The following is a 20,113-nucleotide window of genomic DNA, read 5'->3' as shown; positions in this document are numbered from 1 at the left end:
TTTCCTGTAAGTGTAGAGCCTGAACCAGTACCAGAGCCAGCTGCCCTTCCACTCTGCTGAGGATGTGGATGGAAAAACTGAGATCATCATCAAGGTGAGTGAGAGGAGGATGATCCCGTCTGTGCCTGACTTACTGCAGCCTGACGGGAGCAGCGATGGGGCTCTCGAGATGCCGGCTATTAGCCTTTACAGAAACTCAATCGTGTCGTAACTGAGCGGCTGCTGAGACCACGTCCCACGTTACATCAGCGACAACACTGCAAAAAAAAAAAAGTACTTCGTGTTGTGTGACATCCTGAGGTTGTGAAAGGTGCTATATAAATGCAAGTCGTCTTTACATCATTTGGCAACATTTGGAACTGTTGGTGTCTTTTCTGCAATGACCATGCCCACCACTTACACCTGCTGATCCCGGGCGGCTGCCCATAGAACCGTAAAGTCACAGAATCAGAGAATGGTTACAGCACAGAAGGAGGCCATTCGGCCCGTCGAGCCCGTGCCGGCTCTCTGCAAGAGCACTTCAGTCAGTCCCACTCCCCCGCCCTTTCCCCGGAGCCCTGCAAATTTCTTTCCTTCAGATACTTATCCAATTCCCTTTTGAAAGCCATGATTGAATCTGCCTCCACCACCCTCTCAGGCAGTGACTTCAAGATCCTAACTGCTAAATGCTGCTAAACATTTTACACTATCTTAAGCGCCATATACACATAGAATCATAGAAAAATTACAGCACAGAAGGAGGCTACCCAGCCATTCCCACCTTCCAGCTCTTGGTCCGTAGCCCTGTAGGTTACGGCACTTCAAGTGCATATCCAAGTACTTTTAAATGTGAGGAGGGTTTCTGCCTTGACCACCCTTTCAGGCAGTGCGTTCCAGACCCCCACCACCCTCTGGGTGAATTTTTTCCCCCTCATCTCCCCTCTAATCCTACCAATTACTTTAAATCTATGCCCCCTGGTTCTTGACCCCTTTGCTAAGGGAAATAGGTCCTTCCTATCCACTCTCTCTAGGCCCCTCATAATTTTATACATCTCAATCAAGTCTCCTCTCAGCCTCCTCTGTTCCAAGAAAAACAAACCCAGCCTCTCCAATCTTTCCTCATAGCTAAAATTCCCCAGCCCAGGCAACATCCTCGTAAATCTCCTCTGCACCCTCTCTAGTGCAATCACATCCTTCCTGTAATGTGGTGACCAGAACTGCACGCAGTACTCTAGCTGTGGCCTAACTAGTGTTTTATACAGTTCAAGTATAACCTCCCTGCTCTTATATTCTATGCCTCGGCTAATAAAGGAAAGCATTCCGTATGCCTTTTTAACTACTTTAACGACCTGTCCAATTACCTTTAAGGACCTGTGGACATGCAGTCCAAGGTCCCTCTGTTCCTCCACACCTCTCAGTATCCTCCCATTAATTGGGTATCCCCTTGCCTTGTTGCCCCTCCCTTGCCTTGTTGCATTACCTCACACTTTTCTGGATTGAATTCCATTTGCCACTTTTCTGCCCAACTGACCAGTTCATCGATATCTTCCTGCAGTCTAAAGCTTTCCTCCTCACTGTCAACCACACAGCCAATTTTTGTATCATCTGCAAATTTCTTTATCATGCCCCCTACATTTAAGTCTAAATCATTAATATATACCACATAAAGTAAGGGACCGAGTACTGAGCCCTGTGGAACCCCACTGGAAACAGCCTTCCAGTCATAAAAGCTCCCCTCAACAATTACCCTTTGTTCCTGTCACTGAGCCAATTTTGGATCAGCCTGCCATGTGACACCTTGTCAAAAGCCTTGCTAAAATCCATATAGACTACATCAAATGCACTGCCCTCATTGACCCTCCTTGTTACCTCCTCAAAAAATTCAATCAGGTTAGTCAGACGCGACCTTCCCTTAACAAAACCGTGCTGACTGTCCCTGATTAATCCGTGTCTTTCTAAATGAAGGTTTATACAGTCCCCCAGAATTGATTCCAGTAATTTGCCCACCACCGAGGTTAAAGTAACTGGCCTGTAATTGCTCCCTTCCTCCCTTTTTAAACAATGTTACAACGTTAGCAGTTCTCCAATCCTCTGGCACCACTCCTGTACCAGGGAGGATTGGAAAATGATGGTCAGAGTCTCTGCAATTTCCTCCCATGCTTCTTTTAATAGCCTCAGATATATTTCATCCGGCCCTGGTGATTTATCTACTTTCAAGGATGCTAAACCCCTTAATACTTCCTCTTACTATGTTTATCCCGTCCAATATTTCACTATCTTCCTCCTTAACTTCAACGTCGCCATCGTCCCCCTCTTTTGTGAATACAGCTGCAAAGTATTCATTAATACCTTCCCCACATCCTCTGCCTCCACACACACATCACCATTTCGCTCCCTGATAGGCCCTACTCTTTCCTTAATTATAAAAGGTCTTTGGGTTTTCTTTGATTCTACTTGCCAGTATTTTTTCATGCCCTCTTTTTGCTTTCCTAATTTTCTCCTCAATTTTTTTAAATTTGTTCCTGGGATGTGGGCGCCGCTGGCAAGGCCAGCATTTATTGGCCATCCCTAATTGCCCTCGAGAAGGTGTTGGTGAGCCGCCGACTTGAACGGCAGTTAAGAGTCAACCACATTGTTGTGGGTCTGGAGTCCCATATAGGCCAGACCGGGTAAGGACGGCAGATTTCCTTCCCTAAAGGACATTAGTGAACTCGATGGATTGTTACGCCATTCCCGTCGTTTCATGGTCACCATTACTGATACTAGTTTTTAATTCCAGATTTATTTAAATTCCCTGGTTGCCTGTGGTGGGATTTGAACACTCTTGTCTCTGGATCATTAATCCAGGCCTCTGGGTTACTAGTCCAGTAACACAACCACTACGCTACCGTACCCTTTTTAACTCCTACACTTTCTATACTCTTCTAGGCTTTCTGCAGTATTGCGCTCACGATATCTGATATAGGCTTCCCTTTTTTGCCTTATCTTACCCTGTATGCACCTTGTCATCCAGGGGGCTCTAAATTTGGCAGTTCTACCCTTTTTTTTTGTGGGAACATGTTTACCCTGAACTCCATGTATCTCCCTCTTGAATGCCTCCCACTGCTCTGACACTGATTTACCTTCAAGTAACTCTTTCCAGTCCACTTTTGCTAAATCACTTCTCAACCTAGTAAAATTGGCCTCCCCCCCAATTTAGAACCCTTACTCCTGTTTTTTCTTTGTCCTTATCCATAATTATGCTAAAACTAACTGAATTATGATCACCAACACAAAAATGCTCTCCCACTTATGCTGCCCAGCTTCATTCCCTAAAACTAAATCCAGAACTGCCCCCCCTCTTGTTGGGCTTGCTACTTATTGGCTAAAAAAATTCTCCAGAATGCAATTTAGGAATTCTGTGCCCTCTATACCTTTGACACTGTTAGTATCCCAGTTAATATTGGGGTCATGAAATCCCCCACTATCACTGCCCTATTGTTTTTGCACTTATCAGAAATTTGCCTACATATTTGCTCTTCTAGCTCCCTCGGACTGTTTGGGGGTCTATAGTACACTCCCAGCAGTGTGATTGCCCCTTTTTTGTACTTTAGTTCAACCCATATGGTCTCATTTGATAATCCTTCTAACATATCATCCCTCCTCACAGCTGTAATTGTCTCTTTAATCAATACTGCGACCCCCCCTCCTTTTTTAACCCCCTCTCTATCTCGCCTGAAAATCCTGTAACCAGGAATGTTGAGCTGCCATTCCTGCCCTTCTTTCAGCCATGTCTCAGCAATAGCTATAATATCAGACTCCCACGTGTCTATCTGTGGGCTCAGCTCCTCTGCTTTATTCCCTAGACTCCTTGTATTGAAGTGTATCCCATTTAGCGCCGCCAAACTCCCTTGTTTCCTCGGCCTTCCAAACTCGCTTACTAATTTTCTGCCCTCCATTTCCAGCTTTGCTTCTCTCCCTTCTGAATCCATTCTCAGGTTCCCAACCCCCTGCCAAGCGCGTTTAAACCCTCCCCAACAGCACTAGCAACTACCACCCCCACCCCCGCCCCCGCGAGGATATTGGTCCCGGCTCTGTTGAGGTGCAATCTGTCCGGTCTGTACAGGTTCCACCTCCCCCAGAAACAGTCCCAATGCCTCAGGAATCTAAAGCCCACCCTCCTGCACCATCTCTCCAGCCACGCATTCATCTGCTCTACCCTCCCCTCCTATTTCTGTACTCACTAGCATGTGGCACCGGGAGTAATCCGGAGATTACTACCTTTTGAGGTCCTGCTTTTTAATCTCTCTCCGAGCTCCCTAAAATCTGCCTGCAGGACCTCATCCCTCTTTCTACCTATGTCGTTGATACCGATATGGGCCACGATCTCTGGCTGATCACCCTCCCCACTTCAGAATGTCCTGCAGTTCAGTGACCTCTTTGACCCTGGCACCAGGGAGGCAACATACCATCTTAGAGTCACATCTGTGGCCACAGAAACGCCTGTCTATTCCCCTAACTATTGAATCCCCGACCACTATTGCTCTTCCACGCTTCTTCCTCCCTCATTGTGCAGCTGAACCACCCGTGGCGCCGTGGACTTGGCTCTGGCTGCACTCCCCAGAGGAACCATCGCCCTCACCAGTACTCAGAACTGAAAACCGGTTAGCGAGCGAGATGCACTCAGGAGATTCCTGCACTACCTGCCCGGTCCTCCTCTTCTGTCTGGCGGTCACCCATTCCCTCTCTGCCTGCACACTCTTAAGCTGCGGGGTGACCACCTCCTGAAACGTGCTATCCACGAAGTTCTCAGCCTCGCGGATGCACCGCAGTGACTCCAGCCGTCGCGCAAGCTCCATAACCCGGTGCTCGAGCTGCTGCAGCTGGTGACACTTCCCGCACATGTGGTCGTCCAGACCACGGGAGGTGTCCAGGACTCCCCACATGGCACAGGATGTGCATTCCACGGGGCTGAGCTGCCCTGCCATGCCTCTATTTATTAGATTAATTAACTAAAGTTTATAGTATTCTCCTCTGCTCTAAATTAAAGACTAAAAGACAACAGACAAGGGAAAAAGAAGGCGCAGCTTAAAACGCATTAACCAGGCTGACTATTTCCAGCAGTTCACTAAGTGCTTCGTCACGTACTTGCCCCGTGCTGCCCCGTACTTGCCTCGTGCTGCCCCGTACTTGCCTCGTGCTGCCCCGTACTTGCCCCGTGCTTCGCCCCCTACTTGCCCCGTGCTTCGCCCCCTACTTGCCCCGTGCTTCGCCCCCTACTTGCCCCGTGCTTCGTCCCCTACTTGCCCCGTGCTTCGTCCCCTACTTGCCCCGTGCTTCGTCCCCTACTTGCCCCGTGCTTCGTCCCCTACTTGCCCCGTGCTTCGTCCCCTACTTGCCCCGTGCTTCGTCCCCTACTTGCCCCGTGCTTCGTCCCCTACTTGCCCCGTGCTTCGTCCCCTACTTGCCCCGTGCTTCGTCCCCTACTTGCCCCGTGCTTCGTCCCCTACTTGCCCCGTGCCTCGTCCCCTACTTGCCCCGTGCCTCGTCCCCTACTTGCCCCGTGCCTTGTCCCCTACTTGCCCCGTGCCTCGTCCCCTACTTGCCCCGTGCCTCGTCCCCTACTTGCCCCGTGCCTCGTCCCCTACTTGCCCCGTGCCTCGTCCCCTACTTGCCCCGTGCCTCGTCCCCTTCTTGCCCCGTGCCTCGTCCCCTTCTTGCCCCGTGCCTCGTCCCCTTCTTGCCCCGTGCCTCGTCCCCTTCTTGCCCCGTGCCTCGTCCCCTACTTGCCCCGTGCCTCGTCCCCTACTTGCCCCGTGCCTCGTCCCCTACTTGCCCCGTGCCTCGTCCCATACTTGCCCCGTGCCTCGTCCCCTACTTGCCCCGTGCCTCGTCCCCTACTTGCCCCGTGCCTCGTCCCCTACTTGCCCCGTGCCTCGTCCCCTACTTGCCCCGTGCCGCGTCCCCTACTTGCCCCGTGCCGCGTCCCCTACTTGCCCCGTGCCTCGTCCCCTACTTGCCCCGTGCCTCGTCCCGTACCTGCCCCGTGCTTCGTCCCCTACTTGCCCATTTAAAAAGCTCTGCTGCTTTCAGGCAAAGTCGGGTCTTTTGAGCATTTTCAATCAGCTGTTTGCATCTGGATTGTGCGATTACCTGAGTGATGAGATTCTGCATGTAACTGTGAACAAGCAGCTAAATGAGACATACTGTTTTAAAAAAAATATGTTGGTTACTTCGCTTTTTGGTTTTATTGTCCAGCGCATTTTGCAGAAAAATCATGGGGCAATCGCATTAACATCATGTGTATCGTAGAGAAATAAAGATACAAGAACATAAGACATAGGAGCAGGAGTCGGCCATTCAATAAGATCATGGCTGATCATCGACCTCAACTCCACCTTCCTGCACTATCCCCATATCCCTTGATTCCCCTAAAGTCCAAAAATCTATTGATCTCAGTCTTGAATATACTCAACGACTGAGCCTCCACAGCCCTCTGGGGTAGAGAATTCCAAAGATTCACCACCCTCTGAGTGAAGAAATTTCTCCTCATCTCAGTCCTAAATGGCCGACCCCTTATTCTGAGACTGTGACCCCTGGTTCTAGACTCCCCAGTCAGGGGAAACATCCTCCCTGCATCTACCCTGTCAAGCCCTGTAAGAATTCTGTATGTTTCAATGAGATCACCTCTCATTCTTCTAAACTCTATAGAATATAGGCCTAGTCTACTCAATATCTCCTCAAAGGACAATCCCCCATCCCAGGAACCAGTCTGGTGAACCTTCGTTGCACTCCCTATATGGCAAGTATATCCTTCCTTAGGTAAGGAGACCAAAACTGTACACAGTACTCCAGGTGTGGTCTCACCAGGGCCCTATATAATTGCAGTAAGACGTCTTTACTCTTATACTCAAATCCTCTTGTAATAAAGGCCAACATACCATTTGCTTTCCTAATTGCTTGCTGTACCTGCATGTTAACTTTCAGTGATTCGTGTACAAGGACACCCAGGTCCCTCTGAACACCAACATTTCCCAATCTCTCACCGTTTAAAAAATACTCTGCTTTTCTGTTTTTCCTACCAAAGTGGATAACTTCACATTTCTCCACATTATATTCCATTTGCCATGTTCTTGCCCACTCACTTAGCCTGTCTATATCCCCTTGAAGCCTCCTTGCATCCTCCTCACAACTTACATTCCCACCCAGCTTTGTATCATCAGCAAACTTGGATATATTACATTTGGTCCCCTCATCCAAATCACTGATGTAGATTGTGAATAGCTGAGGTCCAAACACTGATCCTTGCGGTACCCCACTAGTTACAGCCTGCCAACCCGAAAATGTCCCGTTTGTTCCTACTCTCTGTTTTCTGTCCGTTAACCAATCCTCAATCCATGCTAGTATATTACCCCCAATCCCATGAGCCCTAGTTTTGTTTAATAACCTCCTGTGTGGCACCTTATCGAATGCCTTCTGAAAATCCAAATACACCACATCCACTGGTTCCCCCTCATCTATTCTGCTAGTTACAACCTCAAAAAACTCTTCACAGATTTGTGAAACACGATTTCCCTTTCATAAATCCGTGTTGACTCTGCCCAATCCTATTATTATTTTCTAAGTGCCCTGTTACCACGTCCTTAATAATAGATTCTAGCATTTTCCCACTACTGATGTCAGGCTAACTGGTCTGTAGTTCCCTGTTTTCTCTCTCCCTCCTTTCTTAAATAGTGGGGTTACATTTGCAACCTTCTAATCCGCAGAACTATTCTAGAATCTATGGAATTTTGGAAGATGACAACCAATGCATCCACTATCTCTCTAGCCACCTCTTTCAAAACCCTAGGATGTAGGCCAGGAGATTTATTGGCTTTCAATCCCATTAATTTCTCCAGTACTATATTTTTGCTATTACAGGAAACTTTGTGTTATCCGGAGGCTAAGTGTCCGGCAAGCTCGAGCCACCGGCAAAAATCAGGAGCCATTTTGTTAGGTTTTTTTTCTTCTCGTGGCTTTTTTTTTCAACAGTCAGGCTCTGCAAAGTCTCTCTGAAGCTGTTGCTAAGCTACAGAGACGCTTCCAAGGTACGGGCCGACTGTTTAGAAGCTGTTGCTAAGCAACAGTGTTTGTTGTCAGATACGGAGATGAAAAGCTCCGTATGCTTCAACATTAACGCTGGTGTGTCCGGCAGTTTTGAGGGAATGGCAACAGCTCGGTCCCGTCGGTGCCGGATAGCACAAAGTTTCCTGTACTAATTTCTTTCAGTTCCTCATTCTCGCTCGACCCTTGGTTCTCTACTATTTCCTGGAAGTTTTTTTGCGTCTTCTTCCGTGAAGACAGACACAAAGGGCTGGATTTTAACTTACCGAGACGAGTTGGGGGTGGGACTGCTGCCTTCCGGGTTCTAGTCCCGCCCCCAGCGTCGTCTGACGCACAGACGCTATTTTTCCCTGATTGGCCTTGTTAAGCCCCACCCTGTGGGCCTGACGTTCAATTAAGGGAAAGCCGGCGTCAGATGACATCAATTGATGACTCTTCATCTGCTGGTTTTCTTAAAGGGACATGAACCATTTATTTTTGACAGCTGATTTGACAGTTATGACAGCATTGAGGTGCTGTCAAACACTGACAAACACTGTACAAAGGTGTGCCCTTTCACCCAGGCTCTCCAATGACTCTCTCCTTAGGATAAAACAGATGGCAGCTGCAGGTGAGGGTACAGAAGCGATCTGTCACTTCTCCCAATGAGGTGAGGCCACACAAACATTTCAAAGCTTGTCACCTACAGAAAAATCAAAACACACTAAAAATGACTTTCCCAACATTTCCTTACCTCTGACACTCACCAGTGTCCAATTGCATCCTTCACACTACTCCTGCAGCTGTCATCTATACACAAATATTACAACAGACCCACAGCACGCCTCACTTACCCTGGCAGGGTTCCCCGACGTCGGGAAGCCCGCAGCAGAAGTCGCAAAATGGGAAAAAGCCTCTTAACTACCTGTTAACAGGCAGCTAAGTGGTTATAATCCTCTTCCCGCCGCTAGGAGTCGGGTCCCTGCGCAAACCAGGGACCCGACTCCCGGGGAGATTGGTTGGGAGCGGGTTCGGGACCCTCTCCCATTCTTTTTGATTTTCCCAGCAGTCCCGCCTCCAACCCCGCCTCCTCAGGGCTGGTAAAATCCAGCCCAAAATATTTGTTTAATTTCTCTGCCAGTTGCTTATAATTTCTCCTGTCTCGGCCTGTAAGGGACCCACATTTACTTTTGCTAATCTTTTCCTTTTTACATACCTTTAGAAGCTATTTTAATGTCTCTCGCTAGTTTACTCTCATTCTATTTTCCCTTTCTTTATCAATTTCTTGGTCCTCCTTTGCTGAATTCTAAAATTCTCCCAATCCTCAGGCTTACTACTCTTTTTGGCAACATTATAAGCCTCTTCCTTTGATCTAATACTATCTTTAATTTCTCTTGTTAGCCACAGTTGGACCACTTTTCCTGTGGGGTTTTGTGCCTTAAAGGAATGTATATTTGTTGTAAATTATGTATTAATTCTTCAAATGCTAGCCATTGCTCGTCCACTACATACCTTTTAATGTAGTTTCCCAATCTACCTTTCAGATAGTTTCAGATTTAACTAAATTGCTTTCAAACTCAATATAAAATATAAAATTCTATCATATTATGGTCACTCTTCCCTAAAGGTCCCTTTACTACAAGGTTATTAATTAACCCTCTCTCATTGTACAATACTAGATCTAAAATAGCCTGTTCCCTAGTTGGTTCCTCAACATACTGATCTAGAAAACTATCTTGCATACATTCCATAAATTCGTCCTCCACACTATTACTGCAAATTTGGTTTGCCCAGTCTATATGTAGATTAAAGTCCCCCACGATTACTGTATTACCCTTGTTACATGCGCCTCTAATTTCCTGATTTATACTCTGCCCTACATTACAACTACTGTTTGGGGCCTATAAACAACTCCCACCAATGTTTTCTGCCCCTTGCTGTTTTTTAGCTCTATCCAAACTGATTCTGCTTCTTGATTTTCGGATCTAGGATCCTTTCTCTCTACTGTCTTTACCCCATCCTTTATTATCAGGGCTGCCCCTCCTCCTTTTCCATTTTGCCTGTCTCTTCTGAAAGTTAAGTATCCTGGAATATTTAGTTCCCAACCTTGGCCACTTTGCAACCACATCTCTGTCACTGATGCTCTGTCACCTATTACCTTTGTTACTCTCTCTGTCCCTTCCTGACCCACTCTGCTTATTTTTACCCCAAACTCTACTCTGCTCTAGAGCCTTGACATTTCTCTTGCTGCTTTTAAATTTACTCTTTCCTGAACCCTCCCACCCCCTCCCCCTTCATTAGTTTAAAGCTCTGTCTACTGCCCTAGTTATTTGGTTCGCCAGGACACTGGCTCCAGCCTGGTTTAAGTCCAGCCCGTCCCAATGGAACAGATCCCTCTTTCCCCAGTACTGGTGCCAGTCCTCCATGAACTGAAACCCCTTCCTCCCACACCACTTTGGGAGTTTGTGCGTGGCTCAGGTAACAATCCAGAGATTATTACCTTTGAGGTTCTGCTTTTTAATTCGTGTTAATATCACCGTGTATTGTGGGGAATTTTGTTTTTTTATTATTTCCTAGGATCTGGGCGTCGCTGGCAAGGCCGGCATTTATTGCCCATCCCTAGTTGCCCTCGAGAAGGTGGCGGTGAGCTGCCTTCTTGAACCGCTGCAGTCCGTGTGGTGAAAGTACTCCTTTGTAGCGGTACAACTGAGAATCTTGCTAGGCCATTTCAGAGGGAAGTTAATAGTCAGCCACTTTGCTGTGGGTCTGGAGTCATATATAGGCCAGACCGGGTAAGGACGGCAGATTTCCTTCCCTGAAGGACATTAGTGAACCAGACGGGTTTTTACGACAATCTGATAGTTTCATGGTCACCATTACTGACACTAGCTTTTTATTCCAGATTTATTTAATTAGCTGAATTTAAATTCCCTGTTGCCGTGGTGGGATTTGAACTCCCGTCTCCGGATCATTAGTCCCGGCCTCAGGATTACGAGCCCAGTGACCACGATGCTACCTACCCTGTATCGTGCTAACATTACCGGGTGTCGTGGGGAAATCGCCTTGACACTATCGTGCCCGCTGTAAATGGTGGAGACTGTACTCTGCAACCGAACCATTGTGAAATTAACTCATTAAAATGATATATTTAGGTAGAAATAAAAACAGAGAATGCTGGCAACGCACAGCGAGCAGCTGAGCGTCTGGAAGAGAAAGGATTGGTTAATGATTTGTGACTTCTCCCTCAGCTGCTGCGGACAACTCCGGGCCTCCAGTCTCCTCTGATTTACTTCGAAATTTTAATTAAATTACTTACAGGAAACAATCTATCACTAATTCGCTGAGAGCTGCCTTTAATTTCTGGTCAGTGTTTCTCCAGTAGAAAGAAAGACTTGCATTTCTCCCGCGCCTTTCACAACCTCAGGCTGTCCCAAAGCGCTTCACAGCCAATGAAGTTTAGTCACTGTTGTAATGTAGGAAACGCGGCAGCAATGAGATCAATGATAAAATAATCTTTTTTAGTGATCTTGGTAGAGGGATAATACATCGGGGAGACTTCCCCAGATCATCATCAAATCGAGGCCATGGGAACTCTTACATCTACCTGACAGGGCAGATGGGCCCTCGGTGTAACGACACACAAAGGACTGCCCCTCCGACAGTGCAGCACTCCCTCAGTACTGCCCCTCCGACAGTGCAGCGCTCCCTCAGTACTGCCCCTCCGACAGTGCAGCACTCCCTCAGTACTGCCCCTCCGACAGTGCAGCGCTCACTCAGTACTGCCCCTCCGACAGTGCAGCACTCCCTCAGTACTGCCCCTCCGACAGTGCAGCACTCCCTCAGTACTGCCCCTCCGACAGAGCAGCACTCCCTCAGTACTGCCCCTCTGACAGAGCAGCACTCCCTCAGTACTGCCCCTCCGACAGTGCGGCGCTCCCTCAGTACTGCCCCTCCGACAGTGCAGCACTCCCTCAGTACTGCCCCTCCGACAGTGCAGCACTCCCTCAGTACTGCCCCTCCGACAGTGCGGCGCTCCCTCAGTACTGCCCCTCCGACAGTGCGGCGCTCCCTCAGTACTGCCCCTCCGACAGTGCAGCACTCCCTCAGTACTGCCCCTCCGACAGAGCAGCACTCCCTCAGTACTGCCCCTCCGACAGAGCAGCACTCCCTCAGTACTGCCCCTCCGACAGTGCGGCGCTCCCTCAGTACTGCCCCTCCGACAGTGCAGCGCTCCCTCAGTACTGCCCCTCTGACAGTGCGGCGCTCCCTCAGTACTGCCCCTCCGACAGTGCGGCACTCCCTCAGTACTGCCCCTCCGACAGTGCAGCACTCCCTCAGTACTGCCCCTCCGACAGAGCAGCACTCCCTCAGTACTGCCCCTCCGACAGTGCGGCGCTCCCTCAGTACTGCCCCTCCGACAGTGCGGCGCTCCCTCAGTACTGCCCCTCTGACAGTGCGGCGCTCCCTCAGTACTGCCCCTCCGACAGTGCGGCGCTCCCTCAGTACTGCCCCTCCGACAGTGCAGCACTCCCTCAGTACTGCCCCTCCGACAGTGCGGCGCTCCCTCAGTACTGCCCCTCCGACAGTGCAGCACTCCCTCAGTACTGCCCCTCCGACAGTGCAGCACTCCCTCAGTACTGCCCCTCCGACAGTGCGGCGCTCCCTCAGTACTGCCCCTCCGACAGTGCAGCACTCCCTCAGTACTGCCCCTCCGACAGTGCAGCACTCCCTCAGTACTGCCCCTCCGACAGTGCGGCGCTCCCTCAGTACTGCCCCTCCGACAGTGCGGCACTCCCTCAGTACTGCCCCTCCGACAGTGCGGCACTCCCTCAGTACTGCCCCTCCGACAGTGCAGCACTCCCTCAGTACTGCCCCTCCGACAGTGCAGCACTCCCTCAGTACTGCCCCTCCGACAGTGCAGCACTCCCTCAGTACTGCCCCTCCGACAGTGCGGCGCTCCCTCAGTACTGCCCCTCCGACAGTGCGGCGCTCCCTCAGTACTGCCCCTCCGACAGTGCGGCGCTCCCTCAGTACTGCCCCTCCGACAGTGCGGCGCTCCCTCAGTACTGCCCCTCCGACAGTGCGGCGCTCTCTCAGTACTGCCCCTCCGACAGCGCAGCGCTTCCTCAGTATTGCCCCTCCGACAGTGCAGCGCTCCCTCAGTATTGTCCTTCCGACAGTGCAGCGCTCCCTCAGTACTGTCCTTCCGACAGCGCAGCACTCCCTCAGTACTGTCCTTCCGACAGCGCAGCGCTCCCTCTCTACTGCCCCTCCGACAGCACAGCGCTCCCTCTCTACAGCCCATCCGACAGCGTAGCGCTCCCTCAGTACCGCCCCTCCGACAACGCAGCGTTCCCTCAGTACTGCCTCTCCAACAGTGCTGTGCTCCCTTAGTACTGCCCCTCCGACAGCGCAGCGCTCCCTCAGTACTGCCGCTCCGACAGCGCAGCGCTCCCTCAGTACTGCCCCTCCGACAGCGCAGCGCTCCCTCAGTACTGTCCTTCCGACAGTGCAGCGCTCCCTCAGTACTGTCCTTCCGACAGCGCAGCGCTCCCTCAGTACTGTCCTTCCGACAGCGCAGCGCTCCCTCTCTACTGCCCCTCCGACAGCACAGCGCTCCCTCAGTACTGCCCCTCCGACAGCGCAGCGTTCCCTCAGTACTGGCTCTCCGACAGCGCAGCGCTCCCTTAGTACTGCCCCTCCGACAGCGCGGCGCTCCCTTAGTACTGCCCCTCCGACAGTGCAGCGGATCCCTTAGTATTGCCCCTCCGACAGTGCAGCGCTCCCTCAGTACTGCCCCTCCGACAGTGCAGCGCTCCCTCAGTACTGTCCCTGCGACAGTGCAGTGTTCCCTCAGTAATGCACAGAATTCGTTCATAAAATTCCTGACTTGCCACATGAGTATCTTTTACTGATAATGAAGTAAATCAGCAATGGGACAAGAGCTTGTTTGGAATTGTAGTGCTGATAATTCACAGGACTCTGATAGCTCTGCCTTCCCATAAACCCCTCGAGCCCGTTCCACCATTCAGTCAGATCCTGGCTGATCAGCACCTCAACTCTGTCGACCTGCCTTAGCTCCATATCCCTGGGTACCCTTACCCAACAAAACTCTATCCATCTCTGTCTTGAACATTTGTATGAACCCCCAGCATCCACAGCCTTGGGGTAGAGAGTTGCAGATTTCCACTCCCCTTCATGTGAAGAAGTGATTCCTGATATCACCCCCGAATGGCCTGGCCCCGAGCCCGGCCTCTCCCGGTCTGAGCCGGCTACGCCAACCCCTCCATGGGAAATGTACGGCCAGCGGTCACTGTCGAGGCTCGCACACGGGGAGTGGTCACCTGGGCCGGGGGCTGGAGTGCTGACCTGGGCCAGGGGCTGGAGAGGTGACCTGGGCCAGGGGCTGGAGAGGTGACCTGGCCCAGGGGCTGGAGCGGTGACCTGGGCCAGGGGCTGGAGCGGTGACCTGGGCCAGGGGCTGGAGCGGTCTCCTGGGCCAGGGGCTGGAGCGGTCTCCTGGGCCAGGGGCTGGAGCGGTGACCTGGGCCAGGGGCTGGAGAGGTGACCTGGCCCAGGGGCTGGAGCGGTGACCTGGGCCAGGGGCTGGAGCGGTGACCTGGGCCAGGGGCTGGAGCGGTGACCTGGGCCAGGGGCTGGAGCGGTGACCTGGGCCAGGGGCTGGAGCGGTGACCTGGGCCAGGGGCTGGAGCGGTGACCTGGGCCAGGGGCTGGAGCGGTGACCTGGGCCGGGGGCTGGAGCGGTGACCTGGGCCGGGGGCTGGAGCGGTGACCTGGGCCGGGGGCTGGAGCGGTGACCTGGGCCGGGGGCTGGAGCGGTGACCTGGGCCGGGGGCTGGAGCGGTGACCTGGGCCGGGGGCTGGAGCGGTTTCCTGGGCCGGGGGCTGGAGCGGTGACCTGGGCCGGGGGCTGGAGCGGTGACCTGGGCCGGGGGCTGGAGCGGTTTCCTGGGCCGGGGGCTGGAGCGGTGACCTGGGCCAGGGGCTGGAGCGGTGACCTGGGCCGGGGGCTGGAGCGGTGACCTGGGCCGGGGGCTCCTGGGCCGGGGGCTGGAGCGGTGACCTGGGCCGGGGGCTGGAGCGGTGACCTGGGCCGGGGGCTGGAGCGGTTTCCTGGGCCAGGGGCTGGAGCGGTGACCTGGGCCAGGGGCTGGAGCGGTGACCTGGGCCAGGGGCTGGAGCGGTGACCTGGGCCAGGGGCTGGAGCGGTTTCCTGGGCCGGGGGCTGGAGCGGTGACCTGGGCCGGGGGCTGGAGTGGTTTCCTGGGCCGGGGGCTGGAGCGGTGACCTGGGCCGGGGGCTGGAGCGGTGACCTGGGCCGGGGGCTGGAGCGGTGACCTGGGCCGGGGGCTGGAGCGGTGACCTGGGCCGGGGGCTGGAGCGGTTTCCTGGGCCGGGGGCTGGAGCGGTTTCCTGGGCCAGTGGCTGGATTGGGGGCAACAAACACCAACAGTTACGGCCCTGGTGTGTTCATACCTTCAGCAGAGGAGGACTGAGAATTGGCAGAAATACATCCAAAAGCAGTGGTCAGCCACTGCTGATATCCTGACCTATACTCGCGGTTCACAGGATATCAGCTCAATCCTAACTTGTGCCTTCAGCATTTCAAAATATCTGCAGCCCATAAATGTAAATTGGCATCTTTAAATCGCCCTTTCAATGCTTCCTTTCTTTTGTGGTGTTCAGAATGTCAGGGGAAGCTGGATAAACACACGAGGGAGAAAGGAATAGAGGGATATGGTAATGGGGTGAGATGGAGAGGGTGGGAGGAGGCTCGTGTGGAGCAGAAACACCGGCACGGACCGGTGGGGCCGAATGGCCTGTTTCTGGGCTGTAGACTCAATGTAAAATACACTTTGTTGTTGTGGCGCATTTGGCAAAATCAGTTTCTAACACAGAATTCGAGTCAGGGGCAGCGCTCTGAGAGTCCAGCGAATGAGTCTGCGGACTGGCAGTGATTGATGCGTGGGTACTGTGTGATCCTTCTGCTCACCCACAATGACTCCCGCTGTGTAATTACCCAATGGTGTTTAATTGGCCATTTTCTGAAGAGGCTGGGTTGCTTTTCACGGTTTGTATCTCTCTCTGCGTTGCATTCCATTTACATGCTCGTAAAGAAAATGGTCTTTTTTGTTAAAATTCAGTTAATGGTTTGGACCAAACATATAAAGCAAAACTTCCCACGCGCATCTGTAACTCGTCTTTTTCCTGACCAATTCTTTACAGCAAACCTGTGTGAACTGCGGGCGTGAAGCGATGAATGAGTGCACCGGGTGTCACAAGGTTCATTACTGTTCAACATTCTGTCAGCGAAAGGTGAGCAAGACTGACTCGCATTTCTATAGCGCCTTTCACCACCTCAGGACGTCCCGAAGCGCTTTACAGCCAATGAAGTACTTTTTGACATGGAGTCACTGTTGTAATGTAGGGAACACGACAGCCAATTTGCGCACAGCAAGCTCCCACAAACAGCAATGTGATAATGACCAGATAATCTGGTTTTAGCGATGTTGATTGCAGGATAAATATTGGCCAGAACACCCGGGAGAACTCCCCTGCACTTCTTCCAATAGTGCCATGAAATCTTTTACATCCACCTGAGAGAGCAGACGGGGCATCGGTTTAATGTTTCATCCGAAAGACAGTGAAGTGCTCCCTCAGTACCGCACTGGGACTGTCAGCCTAGATTATGTGCTTGAGTCCCTGGAGGTGATCTCATTGAAACATACTGGATTCTGAGGGGGATTGACAGGGTAGATGCTGAGAGGTTGTTTCCCCCTGGCTGGAGAGTCTAGAACTAGGGGGCACAGTCTCAGGATAAGGGGTCGGCCATTTAAGACCGAGATGAGGGGGAATTTCTTCACTCGGAGGGTTGTGAATCTTTGGAATTCTCTGCCCCAGAGGGCTGTGGATGCTGAGTCATTGAGTATATTCAAGGCTGAGATCGATAGATTTTTGGACTCTCGGGGAATCAAGGGATATGGGGGTCGGGCGGGAAAGTGGAGTTGAGGTCGAAGATCAGCCCTGATCTTATTGAATGGCGGAGCAGGCTCGAGGGGCCGAATGGCCGACTCCTGCTCCTATTTCTTATGTTCTTATGAAGTGGCACTTCAACCCACAACCTTCTGACTCAGGCAAGAGTGCTAACCACTGAGCCACAGCTGACACTTAGTGAGTTTGTTCTTTAATCCAACAAACATTATGGTAACAGTGTCAGCACGGGTTAGATACAGAGTAAAGCTCCCTCTACACTGTCCCATCACACACTCCCAGGACAGGTACAGCACGGGTTAGATACAGAGTAAAGCTCCTTCTACACTGTCCCATCTAACACTCCCAGGGCAGGTACAGCACGGGTTAGATACAGAGTAAAGCTCCCTCTACACTGTCCCATCAAACACTCCCAGGGCAGGTACAGCACGGGTTAGATACAGAGTAAAGCTCCCTCTACACTGTCCCCTTCAAACACTCCCAGGGCAAGTATAGCACGGGTTCGATACAGAGTAAAGCTCCTTCTACACTGTCCCATCTAACACTCCCAGGGCAGGTACAGCACGGGTTAGATACAGAGTAAAGCTCCCTCTACACTGTCCCCTTCAAACACTCCCAGGGCAGGTATAGCACGGGTTCGATACAGAGTAAAGCTCCCTCTACACTGTCCCCTTCAAACACTCCCAGGGCAGGTACAGCACGGGTTCGATACAGAGTAAAGCTCCCTCTACACTGTCCCATCAAACACTCCCAGGGCAGGTGCAGCACGGGTTCGATACAGAGTAAAGCTCCCTCTACACTGTCCCATCAAACACTCCCAGGGCAGGTACAGCACGGGTTAGATACAGAGTAAAGCTCCCTCTACACTGTCCCATCAAACACTCCTAGGGCAGGTACAGCACGGGTTAGATACAGAGTAAAGCTCCCTCTACACTGTCCCATCAAACACTCCCAGGGCAGGTACAGCACGGGTTAGATACAGAGTAAAGCTCCCTCTACACTGTCCCATCAAACACTCCCAGGGCAGGTACAGCACGGGGTTCGATACAGAGTAAAGCTCCCTCTACACTGTCCCATCAAACACTCCCAGGGCAGGTACAGCACGGGTTAGATACAGAGTAAAGCTCCCTCTACACTGTCCCATCAAACACTCCCAGGGCAGGTACAGCACGGGTTAGATACAGAGTAAAGCTCCCTCTACACTGTCCCATCAAACACTCCCAGGGCAGGTACAGCACGGGTTAGATACAGAGTAAAGCTCCCTCTACACTGTCCCATCAAACACTCCCAGGGCAAGTACAGCACGGGTTAGATACAGAGTAAAGCTCCCTCTACACTGTCCCATCAAACACTCCCAGGGCAGGTACAGCACGGGTTAGATACAGAGTAAAGCTCCCTCTACACTGTCCCATCAAACACTCCCAGGGCAAGTACAGCACGGGTTAGATACAGAGTAAAGCTCCCTCTACACTGTCCCATCAAACACTCCCAGGGCAGGTACAGCACGGGTTAGATACAGAGTAAAGCTCCCTCTACACTGTCCCATCAATGTGCCATGACCCAACTTCATTAGATACTTTTCAGTGTGACGATTTTCTATTTGTTATAGGAGCTGTCCTCAGCCAGTGAGCTTGGCAGTCAGTACTGAGCTGGAGAGGGTTGTGTGCTGTAGTCCAGTAGGAACCGTGGTGAAATTCCCAGCTGCATTTCCTGCGGGACCCATAAAGGCAGCAGAGGAGGTGAATGGTCTGTGTCTGACCTACACAGTCCAGCTAGACTGTCCTCCTGACTTCAGATAGTGGCAGGTGTTTTTTTTAAATAGCGTAGACTAAACAAGTGGCATTGCCTGTTTCAGTACAATAAAAGCTGAATAAAGTGATTCCCCGAGCGTCCGGTCAGGCTTGTCAGACTGCTGATTGTCTCCATTGATTTGTGGCTGTTTAAAAAGGGGTTTTTGCATCAATTTTTTGCTAGGACTGGAAGGACCACCAGCACGTGTGTGGGCAGCCGACAGCACTCACTGTGCAGGCAGAGGAGGTGCAGGTGACCGAGGTCGATGTGGAGAAAGTTAAAGTCTGAGTGTCCTCTCCGAGTTTTCAACACATCGACTAGAGCAAGCGGGATGATGGAGACCTGCAGCTCGAGGCTGATCCAGGCTGCGAGGACATCGAGCTCTTACCCTGCAGGCTGTACCGTTCATTGCTCGATACTCGTGGTCTCAGCGAGGGTTGCTGCCTGCTCGCCGGCGCGTGCTGTTGGCCAGGGACGCGTGGCGAACCCGTGGGTACAGATTAGCTACAGTATCGCCCACTCGCTGTCTGACTGCAGAATCTGCCCTGTAGCAACGTTGGGAGCTGAGCAACAATCAGGTCCTTGGCTCATAACTCGGCCACTGCTGCCTGTCCTCTCCTTAATTTGTTTACTGTTCCTTGGTCTTATACAGTGTCCGAGTTACTGCCCATCGACTGGCACCACACACACACAGGGCACACATTCTGAGCAATGTCCCACTGAGGCCGCACAGCTATCTGGAGGTCCTGCGTAGTCCGGGACCAGCTTTTCAAATGGCAGAGAAAATTTGAATGGGCCGCACAGCCCGTTAAAGGAACTGCGCACCTAAAAAAAATTAGGGGGAGGATTGGTTCTGAGTATGTGCTGTCTGAGGGATCTCACCCACCTGCTGCGTATGAAGAGGAGTGGGGGTCGGTCTGGCGGGGGCATGGGATGGGGGAGGGTTTCTGGTCCGGGCGAGTGGGGGCGGTCTGGCGATTGTGGGGGGGTTCTGGTCCGGTTTGGGGTCGGGGGGGGCTGAGGGAGTTTGGTCCAGTCGAGGGGGGGTGGAGATTAGACCGAGTGTCATTGGTGGGATGATTGTGTATTTAGTGATGCTGATCTCCTGACTCTGGGTTTTTACGGGATAGGATTGCAGCTCCGAGATTCTCGATCCCGCGCTCCCATCGAGTGAGCCTGGTCATGGCAGTGCCTCCTTGTACATGAAGCAGGGTTCAGACGTGCTTTAGCGAATGGGAACGGTGAGGTTCTGTAAGCAGGCGGAACGTGA

At 51.9% G+C, this 20,113-nt stretch overlaps 1 protein-coding gene across 3 annotated transcripts in view; it reads left to right on the top strand.

Moving 5' to 3' along the window:
• LOC147107219 (deformed epidermal autoregulatory factor 1 homolog) overlaps window positions 1-19,759 on the top strand; it is a 128,873-nt gene extending 109,114 nt beyond the window's left edge. For 2 of the 3 annotated variants that reach the window (XM_086008425.1, XM_086008427.1), the window contains 3 exons: window positions 17-94; window positions 16,288-16,377; window positions 19,027-19,759. In XM_086008425.1, coding sequence (XP_085864551.1) covers window positions 17-94; window positions 16,288-16,377; window positions 19,027-19,131 — 273 coding nt within the window. In that variant the 3' untranslated portion in view covers window positions 19,132-19,759. The remainder of the gene's footprint in view (window positions 1-16; window positions 95-16,287; window positions 16,378-19,026) is intronic. The other variant, XM_086008426.1, reaches the window with a different exon arrangement.
• The last annotated feature ends 354 nt before the right edge of the window (window positions 19,760-20,113 follow it).

This window comes from Somniosus microcephalus, chromosome 15 (assembly GCF_052327205.1).
Source record: "Somniosus microcephalus isolate GS21.2 chromosome 15, FLI_Smic_1.0, whole genome shotgun sequence".
Classification (NCBI taxonomy): domain Eukaryota; kingdom Metazoa; phylum Chordata; class Chondrichthyes; order Squaliformes; family Somniosidae; genus Somniosus; species Somniosus microcephalus.
Note: the sequence above shows the minus strand (reverse complement) of the source record. Positions and strands in the feature narration are given on the sequence as shown.